Below are 15908 nucleotides of genomic sequence, written 5' to 3'. Positions count from 1 at the left end.
CACTTTTGAAGTCTTCAGGCTTCAAAATATGCATGTTGAACCCGATGCCTGTTCCGTTTCACAAACTTAGTCTTTTGAGTCCCCCCTGCATAAATTATACATTTTTCACTTCATCCCTATCTATAGTGCAGTAGTACATATATGCGCTGTGAGAATGTTTTTGTTCAAGTATTCTATACTGAGGCAAAGCATAGTCTGTGATTTTCTTCTGGTATAAATCAGCAATACCTGCTTAGTCTTTACATGGTAGAGTCGAGACACTGAGTACTCCAAATTGAGAGGCGCAATGGCCTCGCAATAGGGTATGGTAATGGTTACTTATCTTCTTAGCTATGACCAGCTTTGTAAAGTTTCTTGTAGCCATCTACATCACCGGTAAGTTTATTTTCCAAGAAAACACAATAATATAATTGTTTTCCATTTCATTGAAGAAGGAAGAGTTTGTTTTACCGATCTCCTAGGAGTTGGTGGTTACAACAGGTTACAGGTGTTTTAATGGACACCTGGAGTCCAAGGGCGGGAGCTTATGCCCACGTAGCTGTCTGCCTGCCTCTTCCTTGATGCTGGCCATGAGATGGCTTGCCGATGGTTGTGCTCCATCAAAAGACGCAACTATTCCGATGCTTCCACATCACTGGGAAGTTGTGATATCATGCAGCACACAGAAAGTTGTGATCTTCAGAGACACTAGGTTTGTGGTTGTGGATGAATAAACTGATGCTGCGACGGTAAGCAATTCTAGTAGTGGCATTTTGGTAGTTCTGGTAGGGCAGAGCTGTGTAAAATTTGTCTAAGGAGCCTAAATGCAACAGGTTGGCCTTGATAGATGTCCATCGACAATGCGCGTGATCGTGCAGCATTGAAATGTAGCTAGGTTTACCGGCTGCTTGAACTGATGCTGAGTTTGTCGGTGGATCGGGTTCGCGATTGAATCTGTTAAAAATCTGAAATGCAGTTGATAGTGAGATAGAGTTCATATCTGCTGAGCTCTGTTTCAGTGAAATCTGCACCAATTAATTAACTGGGCCGGAGTCGGATGGGTGGCCATTTGGTCAGAAGATTGGTAGCATGATTTTTATTCTGGTGATTTGGATGTAGTAGAAGAATTATAGATTATCCTGTACTCACAATATGCGCATACTTCAGATTACTTCATGCGCTGTGGACAGAGCTCACGAATGATCCGGTGACTAGGTTCAGGGACATGGTTACGAACGGACAGTCTCCAGTTTCAGGAAACAGTAACAAGTATGGCAGGGCTTGGAGCTGCCCGCAGTCTGCAGGTTCAAAATGACACCACGGTAAATTGGTTCAAAATGACACAACGTTTGCTTAACCTGTATATATGTGGCTGACGGTTGAGAGCAAAAAAAATGAAGATGTAAAATAACCATCGTTTCCATCACATTGGAGCAAAAAAACAGTTTCAGCAGATGATGTAGTAGATGTTTTCTCGCAAGTTTCTCGCCTGATGCAATAGTATATATACTAATTGGAAATGGCACTGCAAGTCTTGACCTGCTGCACGTTAAAAATGCATGGCTCTCATTGTGCAACTAAAAGTTGCTCACAAGACAACTAAAGTTCGTTTTAGTGCGAAGAACTCTTGTACTTCAAGGTTTAGAATAGACTTTTTCCATTTTTCTTTTGAATTCTCTCGTGAACGATTTAATTATTGTTTAATCATCAATAAAGTTGGACGTGGTGGCTTTTCCCTGAAAAAAAGGAAAAAGAGCTTAAGAAAACCTGAATAATCACTGAGCCGCGCGACTACCAATTCGGCGAACCTCCACCGTCTCCTCCTCCCCCCATTCCCACCTTCCCGGCCCGGTCTCCGCACGCCACGGCCGGGGGCATGGACGTCGACGACCCGACGCCGCGCGGCGGCGGGGAACCGCCCCGCATCCGGCGGCTGGAGGAGTCGGTGGTGAACCGCATCGCCGCGGGGGAGGTGATCCAGCGGCCGTCCTCGGCGGTGAAGGAGCTCGTCGAGAACAGCATCGACGCCGGCGCGTCCACCGTCTCCGTCACCGTCAAGGACGGCGGCCTCAAGCTCATCCAGGTCTCCGACGACGGCCACGGCATCCGGGTACGCCTGCTTCCTCCTAAACCCTAAACCCCGAAACAAATCCCCCATTCCAATACCTTCCAGTGCCAAATTCCTGCGAAATGCTGGGATTCGCGAGCTGTTAGTTGCGATTTCTGCCTAATCCTGTGGTCATGTGGTGGAATTGCCTGGCACGCGGGCGATTTGGTTTGGGAATTATAATCTTGTGAATTTGCACACTGAATCTGTTTGTTCCGACTTTAGCTGTAAACATCGCATAGGAAGCGTACATTGCCGGCATTTCAGTTGTTTGCTGCGCTACGATGTATCGTATATTAGCCTTGTGGTGGCGTACTGTCAAGGGAGCCTAGTCACTGGCAGCCTACTCTGCATAGGATTACAATGCTGATGTTGGGCATATGAGAGTTGGGCATGTTCAGAATTTTGCTTAAGCAGCAACACAGATCAAGCATTTGCGTAAGCATTGTTGATCACCAGGACCTCTATGTCAGCTAACTTGGATTCATTTCACAGTTTGAGGACTTGCCAATATTGCGTGAGAATGATTGGGAATTTTAGTCTTATTATTTCGTACACTTAATCTGTTTGTTCCACCTTAGCTGTAAAATCTGCGTAGGAGCGGCATATGAGGAGTCCAGGGAGCGCACCTTCTCGTTAACAGGAAGCTCAAGATCGTTAACAGCAGTTGCCTCTAGGCAGCAGTTTAGTTGTTTGCCGAGCAATGCTGTATCGTATATTGTGTTTGAGGTGTGCTATCAAGGGAGCCTAGTCACTGGCAGCCTATTCTACAGGATTACAATAATGATGATGGGCACATGAAGAGTTGGGCCTGCTCAAAATTTTGCTTGAACAGCACATAGATGAAGCATTTGTGTAAGCACTGTTGATCGCCAGTACCTTTGTAAGCTAACTTGGATTCGTTTCACAGTTTGAGGACTTGCCAATACTGTGTGAGAGGCATACTACCTCCAAGTTGTCTGCATACGAGGATCTGCAGACGATTACATCCATGGGGTTCAGAGGAGAGGCTTTGGCCAGTATGACTTACGTTGGCCATGTTACCGTGACAACAATAACGGAAGGCCAACTGCACGGCTACAGGTCAGTCCATGTGCAACTTCAAGTCTTTCTGTCCGACTCTGAAGCCGTTAGTTGATTTCCCAGCCAAAAAATTCGTTTTGTTAATGATCATTACCATGTTTCCCCTCAGGGTGTCATATAGGGATGGAGTAATGGAGAATGACCCGAAGCCATGTGCTGCAGTTAAAGGAACTCAAGTCATGGTGGGTTTGCAGCTTTGCATATAGTACTATTGCTGTATTTGATATGTACTGCGTTTCTTACAGCAATTTTTTTTCTATGCAGGTTGAAAATTTATTTTACAATATGGTAGCTCGCAGGAAAACATTGCAGAACTCCAATGATGACTATCCCAAGATAGTGGACTTCATCAGTCGGTTTGCAGTCCATCACATCAACGTGAATTTCTCGTGTAGAAAGGTAAATATAGATATTTATGTGAACTCATCACTTTTAAGAGGGTGACATTTGCATCCTCTCTTGTCACAGCATGGATCCAATAGAGCAGATGTTCATAGTGCAAGCACGTCTTCAAGGATAGATGCTATCAGGAATGTCTATGGGGCTTCTGTTGTCCGTGATCTGATGGAAATAGAGGTTTCAGATGAGAATGCTGTAGATGAAATATTCAGGATGGATGGTTTCATCTCAAATGCTAACTATGTGGCAAAGAAGACTACTATGATTCTTTTCATAAATGGTAAAGAAGATAGCTGCAGCTCAATGACATTTGCAGATCACACATGGCAGTAGAGTTTTTTTTAGAGTTTTTTCTCCATAAATAAATCATGTTAATTTTATGCACTAAAAGTCTGGATAATACATGTCATGTTAATCTAACCAGAGTTTGGCAGTTTGGCCATTTAGCTGAATATATAAGATAGAGATATACTTGTCAGTTATTTTTTTTTTGGCAATTTGGCCATTTAACTGATGTCTACTTTGATAGACCAGGGTTATGTTTTATGAAATGCTTTTGTAAGACCAACAAAGTTTCAAATTATGCACCCATTGAATTTGTGTATAGCTCTTCTGTTTTCATGTCGTGCTTGTTTCTTTGCTTTCTATCAATGCATCAAAATGCAAGGCTTTTGCATTTTCGCTATATGCTTGTCTCTTTGCTTTAGCGAATAACTGTCTCCATTTTACTCTCCAGATAGGCTTGTAGACTGCACTTCTTTGAAAAGAGCTATTGAATTTGTGTACTCTGCAATATTGCCTCAAGCATCTAAACCCTTCATATACATGTCCATCAATCTTCCACCAGAACATGTGGATGTCAATATACATCCAACCAAAAAAGAGGTATGCTGTGACAAAATCCGGTGCTTGATGTGCAAGTATTTCTGCAATTGCTGGATTTGAACAAATGGTTTAATGATTCTTTTGGTTGCAGGTTAGCCTCTTGAATCAAGAGCGTATTATTGAAATGATTAAAGATGCTATTGAGGAAAAGCTGATGAATTGTAATACCACAAGGATATTCCAAACTCAGGTTATTCATGGGTTATGCTTACGTAAATCCATTGATACTTTGCCTTTTATTCTATGTTAAGTGAAAGTATGGTTACTTCTCTGACAAACTGTTTGGTTACTTTCACTGTAAAAAAAACTGTTTGGTTACTCTCCACTGCATAACTGGTCACCGTCTTTGGAGACTGTATCTGTTCCAAAGCTACTACCAGGTGCATAAATGCCTCAATTTCCAAATATGCGTAATAGTTGCAGAAAGTTATGCACAAGTTTGTACATTGACATTTTCTTAAAAACTTGCTCTCGTGGAAAATGGACTTATCACTAGATGATCCTTGGTGAAATAGTCAAGCTTAGATCTTTAGTCAAGCCTCACCTTTTACTTGTACAATTTTACTTCTATGGTCAATGCTGTTTATATACTCCTTTCGAAGTAGATTGTTATATTTGTGACACTTAAGAATGCAGTATATTGCAGAACTTTACCCGGGGTTTCTATATTTAGGCAACCACCCAACTTGTATTTAATACTTGGTGCTAGTGCTTTTACCTATTTTTTAAGCGTGCCTGTTCGCAAAAGCTACTTATCTCCTGCGCAATGTACTTTTATAATACATGGTCCAACCTACTGCTAACTTATGAATATATACTTAGCTATCTGGACAATGAATATTATGTGCATATGTATTTTACATTTTGATGTGAACTTTTGTGCACATTGGTGATGCTTTTCGATGTGCATTGCAGGCAGTAAATACTTCAGCACTTACTCAAGCTAGCACACAAAAGGAGAAAGGTACTGAGGTCAGCACGCCTACTGGTATGTAGCATATCATCCCATAAATATGTGTCAGTGTCAATTTTAGTACCTTTTCAACCTAAGAAGTTTCAAAATAGACACTATATTTAGTTAACTGTGTATTATTGAGCTATCTAGTAAATAATGCGTGAAACTGCCACCTCCCATCCCAGCGAATAATCTTACTATAATCATGTTATTATAATGTAGGAGCAAAATCTCAAAAGATTCCGAGCCAAATGGTCAGAACAGATCCACGTGATCCTTCTGGAAGGCTGCACACTTATTGGCATGGGCAATCTTCAAATCTTGAAAAGAAATCTGACCTTGTTTCCGTAAGGTGTTGTCCTGAACTCCTCCTTAGCTAGCTGATAGCATTCACCACTTTCTGTATTCTCTTATGCCCTTCAAATTCTGTACCAAGTACCTCTGGACCTTTTTCTACATTGGTGGCAAATTCATAAATTCTATTAGAGGAACAGATAGAGTATTTTACTGACATTTCTTCTACTTACTGGGACTGATTATGTCTTATATTTTTCTATGGTTCCCCAAGAAATGTTGTAAGATCAAGAAGAAATCCAAAAGATGCTGGTGATTTGTCCAGTCGTCATGAGCTTCTTACAGAAATAGATACAAATTTACATTCTGGTGAGCTCATCTTAACCTGTGATGCCTGAATCTGTCTCCATTTTTTTAGACTGACTTTTTTGTGTATTGCTTTAGGACTTCTGGATATTGTTAAGAACTGCACATATGTTGGAGTTGCGGATGAAGTCTTCGCTTTGATACAGCACAATACGCGCTTATACCTTGTGAATGTGGTAAATGTTAGGTAAATCCTATACGTTGATGACTAGTATTACTCTTCTATGACATATATACCTAAGCTATATTTTTTTTTAAAATTCTGATGAATTGAAGGCAACAGAAACTGTATCTCTCTTCACACTTGCAAATGCATGCATGCGTAGACAGGCAATATTGCTCGCACACACCATCATCCAACTGCTATCCATGCATTCATATCCAAGTTGAAAGCCCGCAACTACTGCCGCCTCTTCCAAATATTGTGTCAACATTTTTCTGTCCTAAGCCATTATATGGTACTGGTTTTTTTTGGTGAGAGGGATTGATGATTCAACTTTATAATGCAGTAAAGAACTCATGTACCAACAAGCTTTGTGCCGTTTTGGAAACTTCAATGCTATACAACTCAGTGAACCAGCTCCGCTTCGGGAGTTGATGATGATGGCTCTGAAAGATGACGAATCAATTAGTGATGAAAATGACAAGGAGAAACTGGAAATTGCAGAAGTATGTTCTTTTCTTAATTGATTGAGTATTTGTTTATCTTGTAGGTGATGGCGAACAGATGTAGCTTTTTATTTGTCCACCTTCATGCTGTTTCTATTTCTTGATTCTTGTATTACAGCTTAATCCTCTGACTCCTGTTGTATAGCTCCATTGATGAAGATATTACTTGTCTGCAGGTGAACACTGAGATCTTGAAAGAAAATGCTGAGATGATTAATGAGTACTTCTCTATTCACATTGACCAAAGCGGTAACTTGACCAGACTTCCTGTTGTACTTGATCAGTACACGCCTGATATGGATCGTCTTCCAGAGTTCGCGTTAACTTTGGGAAATGATGTAGGTTTCCTTTTATTAAGCTGTCACGTTCATTGTAGTCCTATATGGTAATTAAATTTGGGCATGATATTTGATTATCCACTCCCTGCTGCGGCAATGGCAAGTAAATTTGTAGGCTGATACTATGTGCTCAAATTTTAGTTTTGGTGTTCATGTAGATTCTGCTAGGTATCCGGGAGTAACTTCTTCTTGTTTTATATTCCAAGTTATTTCGTAATTGCAGTCCCAAGAGATGTTGCTTCATGACATATTTTGTTTTAGATTGTACAATAGTTCTCCAAACTGGCAATCCTCATATTTACTGGTTACCATCTTATAATAGGTTACATGGGATGTTGAAAGAGACTGCTTCAGGACGGCAGCTGCTGCTATTGGAAACTTCTATGCACTTCATCCTCCCATCCTTCCAAATCCATCTGGCAACGGCATTCAGTTATACAAGAAAAATAAAGATTGCATGGCAAGTGGTGAACGTGATAATGATTCAACAAATACAGGTGAGACTGTTGGTAACTGTATTGTATACCCATTGAAGTGCAGAAAGAACATATATGCTTAGTGTAACATCTTAGTTGCTAATTGAGTCCATAGTTTTCCCCAGTTTACTAGATGCAGCATCACTTATCATCAATATTTCTTTATTATATAAATTTCAGTGTCATGTTATTCGGATGAGTACATATTCCATGGAGCCAATTGTATGTTCTTTTCATTCAAAATTAAATGCTGCTGGTGCTTGTTACATATTGCACTACAGATGAAGATGAGATTGATCAAGAACTGCTCGCGGAAGCCGAGGCAGCATGGGCTCAACGCGAGTGGACCATTCAGCATGTCTTGTTTCCATCCATGCGACTTTTCCTGAAGCCTCCGAAGTCGATGGCAACCGATGGAACGTTTGTGCAGGTTCTTTCTTAACTTTTGTTCAGTTTCCCTTTATATTTGTTAACTTATATATATATAGTTCAATCTCTTACTTATTCTCTGGACTTGTAAAAATTTAGAAGTTCTCTATATGGCACTATAGGCTGTTACTGCACTCATGTCCATGAAATGCTCAATTCTAGCACTGCAATTCCTGAGATGCATGTGTAGAGGTTTTATTTCCATTATTCTTTATCAGCAAAGCATGGACAATTCCTTGCTCAGAATATTGCTTATAAAGTTGTTAAATTCTCTTACCAACCAATGCGTAAAATAAGTTCCTTAGGAATCACCGAGCTACATACACAAGACATTGTTTCGGGTAGACTATCTGGTTTGCTGTGGACAGGTAGCAAACGGAATTGACATGAAAGTGCAACAACTAGAAGTTGTGCAAATATTACTTTACCTTATTTGTGGATGATATTTATGAACGATTCCTGATCTTGAGTTTGTTCTTTCAATTATTATGTAGGTTGCTTCTCTGGAGAAACTTTACAAGATTTTTGAAAGATGCTAGCCAACATGAGTGATCACAAGATAGAAGGGAGTAGGTGTAGTGGCACCCGTGTGTTTTTGGTAGCATTGCAAATATTTGAAGGAAGATCAAAAAATTTGATTCCACTTTCCGTATTGAAATAGTAGCAAATCTGTGAATAGTTTGGGCATGCTGCTGAATTTTCAGGTATCGGCCTGCATTAACATGCAAGTTACTAACACTCTTCTTGTGATCTTCTCGTCCAAACCCTGAGAAAATCATTTCATTTGTGCTCGGTGCAGGAAACACTGATTTGATATAGAAAACCGTTAATTTAGCTTTATGTTTGCATTCATGGAGGCCATCTATTCGTGAATGAAGTGTACACGTTGCAGTGGAAGTATATTTTCATAAAGTTTAGTTTGTAAATAAATCTGTATAAAACGTATGCAACAGTAAGTTGTCTAACTCGAATATGATTTAATCAATGTGAAATAGTCATGTATTTAATAAAATAAAGGTCATCAAGATTCATAATCTGATTAATGTTGCATGCTAATTAATAGTTTAATACTATAGCTATATAGATGGTGAATCGAGAGTGCTTGAATGGTTAGAATGCAGTGACACCTTCAATCTGCCAGGTTGGTATCTTATAAAAACAGAATATTATTTTAGTGGGAGTCGATGTTTCCCTCTCTTGGTAGTGCTCATAAAGGTAGGGTTGTGATGTGTTTCGAAAATAAAATGGTGAAGATCAGCTAGAAAGCACGGTGGGCTCAAGAAGAAAAAACAACTAAATTGAACCCAAAGATGAAAAATGAATTAATCGAAAAATCTCGAGCAAAAATCTTTCGTAGATCCCGGCAAAAGAAAAACAATCTCAGATAGAAATGTGCACGGGCCCAACCCAAGTACTGGCCCATTTGTCCAACCCACTAGACCCAACAAGGAAGTTAGCCAGTTTCAACCTGCGGCCTCCCCCGCCGCCGCCGTCCGCCGGGACGGCTTCACTGCTCGCCGCCGCCGCCGCTGATCGACGGTCCCGGTGTGGCTCGCGCGGGTCTCCCTCGCCGACCCCGGCTTCCTCCGCCGCTACGGCGAATATCACCAAACACCTCCAATGCTGAGCTTCCTCCGCAACACTGAGCGCCGCTATGTTCCCAGCTCCTCCTTCCGCCCGGCCGGCCCCGCTCGCCGCAGCCTGTACGCCACGGGCGCATCCTCCTCCATGCCGTCGCACGCAGCCTCCACCACCTCCGCTCCTGCTCAATGCCACGCCACGCCGCCGCCGCCGTTCCCGTCCAAGGACGCGTACTACCTCCACCTCCTCCGCTCCGGCTCCACGCCGCGCCACGCCGCCGCCGTGCACGCCCACATCGCGCGCGCGCACCCTTCCCCGTCCCTCTTCCTCCGCAACACCCTCCTGGCCGCCTACTGCCGCCTCGGCCCGCTCCCCGCGCGCCGCCTGCTCGACGAAATGCCCCGCGTCAACGCCGTCTCCTTCAACCTCCTCATCGACGCCTACTCCCGCGCCGGCCAGCCCGACGCCTCTCTCTCGACCTTCAAGCGTGCCCGCCACGCCGCCGGCGTCAAGGCCGACCGGTTCACGTACACGGCCGCACTCACCGCATGCTCGCGGGCAGAGCGCGTGCGGGAGGGCAAGGCGGTGCACGCGCTGGCCGTCCTCGAGGGGCTCGCCGGGGGCGTGTTCGTCTCCAACTCGCTCCTCAGCATGTACGCCAGGTGCGGCGACATGTGCGGGGCCAGGCGGGCGTTCGACGCCGCCCAGGAGCGGGACGACGTCTCGTGGAACTCGCTGGTCTCCGGGTACGTGCGCGCCGGCGCGCGCGACGAGATGCTGGAGGTGTTTGCTCTGATGCGCCGGTGCGGCATGGGGCTGAATTCTTTCGCTCTTGGCAGCGTCATCAAGTGCTGCTCCGGTAGCGGTGACTCCGTGATGGGTATCGCGGCTGCGGTTCATGGATGTGTGGTCAAGGCTGGGCTGGATTCCGACGTGTTTCTTCTGAGCGCGATGGTTGACATGTATGCCAAGAGAGGCGCGTTGGCTGAAGCTGTCGCGCTCTTTAAGTCGGTGCCTGACCCCAATGTGGTTGTGTTCAACGCCATGATCGCGGGGCTGTGTCGTGATGAGGCTGCAGTTGGTAAGGGAGTCTTGAGGGAGGCCTTAAGTCTGTATTCGGAAGTGCAGAGTCGAGGAACGGAGCCTACTGAGTTCACATTCCCCAGCATCATTCGAGCATGTAACCTTGCAGGCGACCTTGAATTCGGGAAACAGATACATGGGCAAGTGCTGAAGCACTGTTTCCAGGGAGATGACTTCGTTGGGAGCGCACTCATTGACTTGTACCTCAACTCTGGCTGTGTGGAAGATGGATTCAGGTGTTTCAGATCTGTTCTGAAGCAAGATGTTGTCACCTGGACGGCGATGATTTCAGGGTGTGTCCAAAATGAGCTTTTCGTGAGGGCGCTGACCTTGTTCCATGAATTGTTAGGTGCTGGACTGAAACCTGATCCTTTCACTATATCGAGTGTGATGAATGCATGTGCCAGTTTGGCTGTTGCAAGGACTGGCGAGCAGATTCAGTGCTTTGCCACGAAATCTGGTTTTGGACGGTTCACTGCCTTGGGGAACTCTTGCATACATATGTATGCTAGGTCAGGGGATGTTGATGCTGCAATTCGGAGGTTTCAGGAAATGGAATTGCATGATGTTGTCTCTTGGTCTGCAATAATATCAAGCCATGCACAACATGGCTGTGCAAGGGAGGCTTTACAGTTTTTCAATGAAATGGTGGATGCAAAAGTGGTGCCAAATGAGATTACTTTTCTCGCTGTCCTTACTGCATGTAGTCATGGAGGATTGGTTGATGAGGGACTCAGGTAAGCTTTCATCCTTTTTATCATCATTTATCGTGCAAGTATCTTCATCAGAAAAAGAACTACGCATGGATAGAACTTTGACGATTTTGTGTTTGCTGTAGCGCATCTTACTGTCTTACATTAGAGTAATACTTGTTCCTCATAGTCATAGGTCCATCTCCTTTTCTTGTATCATGCAGGTATTATGAAATCATGAAAAAGGAATATGGGTTGAGCCCAACCACAGAGCATTGTACATGTGTTGTTGATCTCCTTGGACGAGCTGGGAGATTAGCTGATGCTGAGGCTTTTGTAAGGGATTCAATATTCCATGACGAACCTATCATCTGGCGGTCTTTGCTAGCGTCATGTCGTATCCACCGAGACATGGAGAGAGGTCAACTTGTTGCCGATAGGATAATGGAACTAGAGCCTGCTTCCTCGGCATCCTATGTAAATCTCTACAACATGTACCTGGATGCCGGGGATCTCTCCTTAGCTTCAAAAATTAGAGATTTGATGAAAGAGCGAGGCGTGAAGAAAGAACCTGGTCTTAGTTGGATCGAACTAAAGTCTGGAGTTCACTCTTTTGTTGCGGGTGACAAGTCCCATCCAGAGAGCAATGCAGTATACACGAAACTTGCAGAGATGCTTTCCAAGATTGATAAATTGACAACCAATGATACTATCAGCATTGTGTCAGATGAAATCACTGGAAAAGAGCAAAATTGGATGAATTGCCACAGTGAGAAACTAGCTGTGGCATTGGGAATGATTCATTTACCACAGTCAGCACCTATACGAGTAATGAAGAACTTGAGAGTCTGCCGTGACTGCCACCTGACTATGAAGTTAATATCCAAGAGCGAAAGTAGAGAGATCATCTTGAGAGACGCGATTCGCTTCCATCACTTCAGAGATGGCTCATGCTCCTGTGGCGATTACTGGTAATGACCAGTGTAATGATTCGGAAGGTGAATTCTTGAATGGCCACCTCCCCTCCCAATGAATAATCTTACTGTAATCATATATACTGGAGGAGAAAACCTCAAAAGATTCATGTCAGCCAAAGTCAGAACAGATCCACGATCCATCTGCAAGGTTGCACACCTATTGGCACGGGCAATCTTCAAATCTCCAAAAAGAAATCTGATCTTGTTTCCATAAGGTATGATCTTTATCGTCAGGCTGCCAGCGTTCTCCACTTTCTGTCCTTTATATGTTGATTGATTTGATCATCTGTTTGTGGTACCTAAAAAAATTCTGTTTGTCCATCAAATTTTGCATTAGGTACCTGCTGTTCGCCTTTCCTCATGTGAGGTTTTAATGATTAACTCTGTTTACACTCTATAACTCTGGTTAGTTGTGTGTTGGACCTTTGTCTACATTGTTGCTAATTCAGAAGTTCTATTTGAAGAAAGGAGTAGGATGATTCACTGATCTTTTTACTATGGCTGATTTTTTCTTCTATTTGTTTATGGTTCCCCAAGAAATGTCGTAAGATCAAGAAGTAATCCGAAATATGGCCTGTGGTTTGTCCAATCGCCACGATCTTCTTACAGAAACAGATTCCAGCTTACACCCTGGTGAGCTTATCTTAACCATTGAATGTGATGCCTTAACATGTCACTACTTTTTGTAGACTGATGGTTTATGTATTTGCTAGGCCTTTTGGATACTGTTACGAATTGCACATATGCTGGAGTGCTTATGTACTTTTCGCTTTGATAAAGCACAATACCCAATTGTACCTTGTGAACGTGTAAATGTTAGGTAAACCCTATACATTGATGGCTAGTGTTACTCTTCTATGCCTTATATCTTTTAGCTAAGCTAGAAATTTCTAATATCTGACATGTTCATTGAAGGTAATCGATACACCCCAGTTCCCTGTACACATTTGCAAATGCATGAGTACACAAACAATACTGCTGACACACACCATCATTAAGTGGCTATTCATTCATATCATATCCAGTTGAAAGAATGTAACTTCTACCATGGTCCAACAAGCTTTTCTGCCATTCTGGAAATATCAATTCTATACAGCTCAGTGAACCTTCCTGTTGTACTTGATCAGCACAATGCCACAACCCTGATATGGATGGCCTTCCAGAGTTCGTATTGGCTCTAGGTATTCATGTAGGTTTCCTTTTATTAAGATTCTGCATTCGTTACATGTTTTGATCTAAATTTGGTCATGATATATGATTATCCACTCCCTGCCGAGGCAATGGCAAATAGATTTGCAGTCTAATACCGTGTTCAAATTCTAATTTTGGTGTTTCATGTAGATATGGCAGCTAGTTACGTGGATATGCTCATAAGGAAAAGCTGCACTTTCGAAGAAAATGGTCTCTGTCAAATTTGTGACAACAGATTGCTGTAAACCAGGGATCACCTTTTCTGGAGCTGTACTTTCAGTAGACAGTGCTGGGAAAAAAAATAACATCACGATCAATGAAAGCCTTGAATTCCCCCAGATGATTACATCGGCTAGATGCAACTTTGGAAAACCATTTTTCTTTGAAGCTTTTGCTACATCTTGCTGGAATATTTGGAAGCATAGGAATGGTCTTATCTTTGAAAATGAAGCACCTTCTATTAGAGCTTGGACCTTTTCCTTCTTTCTTACAGAACGAAGGACGACCTCAAATTCCCCCTTATAGCCTGGCTAGATGCTCTTTAGTTCCTTTGGGCTATGCCCTGGGCACCCTTTTGTACATTCCCTCCCTCAATCTTGTACATATTGTTCTCTTTTAATAAAATTTACTGTCGGGGCCTTCCCTACAGTTTTCAGCTAAAAAAGTTACCTAGAACTAACATTTTTTTTCCTTTTTGTACATAAGTTATTTCGCAATTTCTGTTCTGTTAGCTGTTGTTTTTCAGATTTCTGTTTTTAGATTGTACTTCAGTTCTGCAAACTTGCAGTTCTGATTTGTAGTGATTACCATCTTATAATAGGTTTCTTGGCACACTGAGATGCCTGTCTAGAAGTTATCTGTCCATTACCCTTTATCACACATGCAATGGTATTATATCGCTATAAAGTGATAGAATTATGATACTAACATAATTTCCTTAAGAACCACCAAACACACGCGACATTGTTTCAAGTAGACTATCCTGTTGTCTGTTGCCAGGTAGAGAACTGACACTAGAAGTTGCGCTAATTACCTTTCTTGATGGATGATACACGATTAATCATTGCTGATCTTGAGTTTGTTTCTGAACCTACTGCAGAGTCTGCAGGTTGCTTCTCTAGATAAATTTTACAAGATTTTTGAAAGCTGCTAGCTGACAAAACTCACAATAGAATGAAGGAAGGGAGCGCAACACCTTGTTGATTCTTTTTGGTCGTGTATCTCTACTATTAAGAGCAAACTGGTGAATGCCTGGTGTCACATTTTCAGGATGGACAATAATACCCCCCACCCACGTCTCCTACCAAGATGATTTATATTATCCTCTGCCTCCAACCCATCCTTTTCGATTTATTCTGTTTAGAAAAAACTAGATCTACGACTTTTCTGAAGCTGCCCTCAATTCTTGTTATTCTCTTAGGCACGTGGTCTTCTATTAGCTAGCACGAGGTAGGCTTTAACTTTCCCATGCGGCCATGCCTTTCGCAACTTATTTACGTGATAATAGGAGGAGCCTCTGCTTGCATGCTGCCTAATGAAAAAAGTAAGATGTCACCGTGGATGAGATCAGCGCGTCTCCATCTCCTTCGCCGCGCCGACGTTCTCTACCAGTAATCTACGTTGCCGGCCCAGCCTCGCCCACCATGTTAATATTGTTGGCGTTGCTCACTGGACGGCACGAAACATTCTGCTGTCGTAGTGTCGTCTCCAATGCATTAACGTTGGTCGACATGAAGAGGTGATCAAGATCACCAGCGGCCGCCACCTACATCAATAATTCAAGATCACCACATCGTGGCGAAGCAGGCGTGCAACATCGGCGTCAACCAAGTCGTCCTCTGCATCTTCCGCGACCTTATCGGCCTCTCCGTCCTCTTTCCCTCCCCTTCTTCCGCAACCGCGGCTCAGCTCGCCTGCCCAGGCGCGGCGGCCTCACCTCCTTCTTCCTTCTCTGGCTCACAAGGTAAGATTAACCACCCGAACGCCTGCTCGGAGTCGGACAAACTGATCGGTTGAAGCAACACCTGTTTTTCTTGGTTGGCCTCGGCTACACCAATCCCACCTACGCCGCCGCCATTTAGCCGTCCGTTCCCGCCTCGACGTTCATCTTGGCCTTCTTCGTGAGGTCAGTCTCATTCACTCGTAAAAATCTTCAGACATTCATATTTCCCGTTGATCTTCAGTCTCAATATTTTGCTTGTTCCAGCTCTGAAACGGCGAGCATGGGCACACAGGAGGGCCAGGCCAAGATTGGTGGCACCATCGTGTGTGTACTAGGTGCTGTTCTTATGTTATTGTACAATAGAGCAGTGGTGTGATTGGTGGCAGCGATCTAGCTGGACCTTTGTTCATAGTAATGGAGTCATCACTGACATGCTACAGCCAGAGCCACTTCTTTGGTTCA

At 43.3% G+C, this 15908-nt stretch overlaps 2 protein-coding genes across 3 annotated transcripts; both read left to right on the top strand.

Annotated features, from left to right (window-relative positions):
• Positions 1–1855: 1855 nt before the first annotated feature.
• Positions 1856–8800, top strand: LOC124663369 (DNA mismatch repair protein MLH1-like). 2 transcript variants are annotated; one of them, XM_047201079.1, is made up of 16 exons: positions 1856–2089; positions 2997–3169; positions 3279–3351; positions 3434–3568; positions 3638–3848; positions 4305–4453; positions 4545–4643; positions 5369–5441; positions 5631–5760; positions 5977–6071; positions 6147–6255; positions 6578–6737; positions 6914–7075; positions 7398–7572; positions 7833–7981; positions 8475–8800. In XM_047201079.1, exons 1-16 carry the CDS (start codon positions 1856–1858, stop codon positions 8517–8519), a joined length of 2172 nt encoding a protein of 723 aa, XP_047057035.1. In that variant the 3' UTR covers positions 8520–8800. The 2 variants fall into 2 exon arrangements, with proteins under 2 accessions (XP_047057035.1, XP_047057036.1); XM_047201080.1 differs by lacking the exons at positions 7833–7981; positions 8475–8800 and having other exon boundaries at positions 6914–6986; positions 7398–7523.
• An 800-nt stretch (positions 8801–9600) lies between these two features.
• LOC124662260 (pentatricopeptide repeat-containing protein At3g13880-like) lies at positions 9601–13312 on the top strand. The gene is made up of 6 exons (XM_047200116.1): positions 9601–11381; positions 11561–12528; positions 12651–12718; positions 12851–12946; positions 13027–13133; positions 13229–13312. Exons 1-2 carry the CDS (start codon positions 9601–9603, stop codon positions 12309–12311), a joined length of 2532 nt encoding a protein of 843 aa, XP_047056072.1. The 3' UTR covers positions 12312–12528; positions 12651–12718; positions 12851–12946; positions 13027–13133; positions 13229–13312.
• Positions 13313–15908: the final 2596 nt, after the last annotated feature.

Source organism: Lolium rigidum, chromosome 6, assembly GCF_022539505.1.
Source record: "Lolium rigidum isolate FL_2022 chromosome 6, APGP_CSIRO_Lrig_0.1, whole genome shotgun sequence".
Classification (NCBI taxonomy): domain Eukaryota; kingdom Viridiplantae; phylum Streptophyta; class Magnoliopsida; order Poales; family Poaceae; genus Lolium; species Lolium rigidum.
The sequence above is the reverse complement of the archived record's forward strand: the minus strand, read 5'-3'. Positions and strand labels throughout refer to the sequence as shown.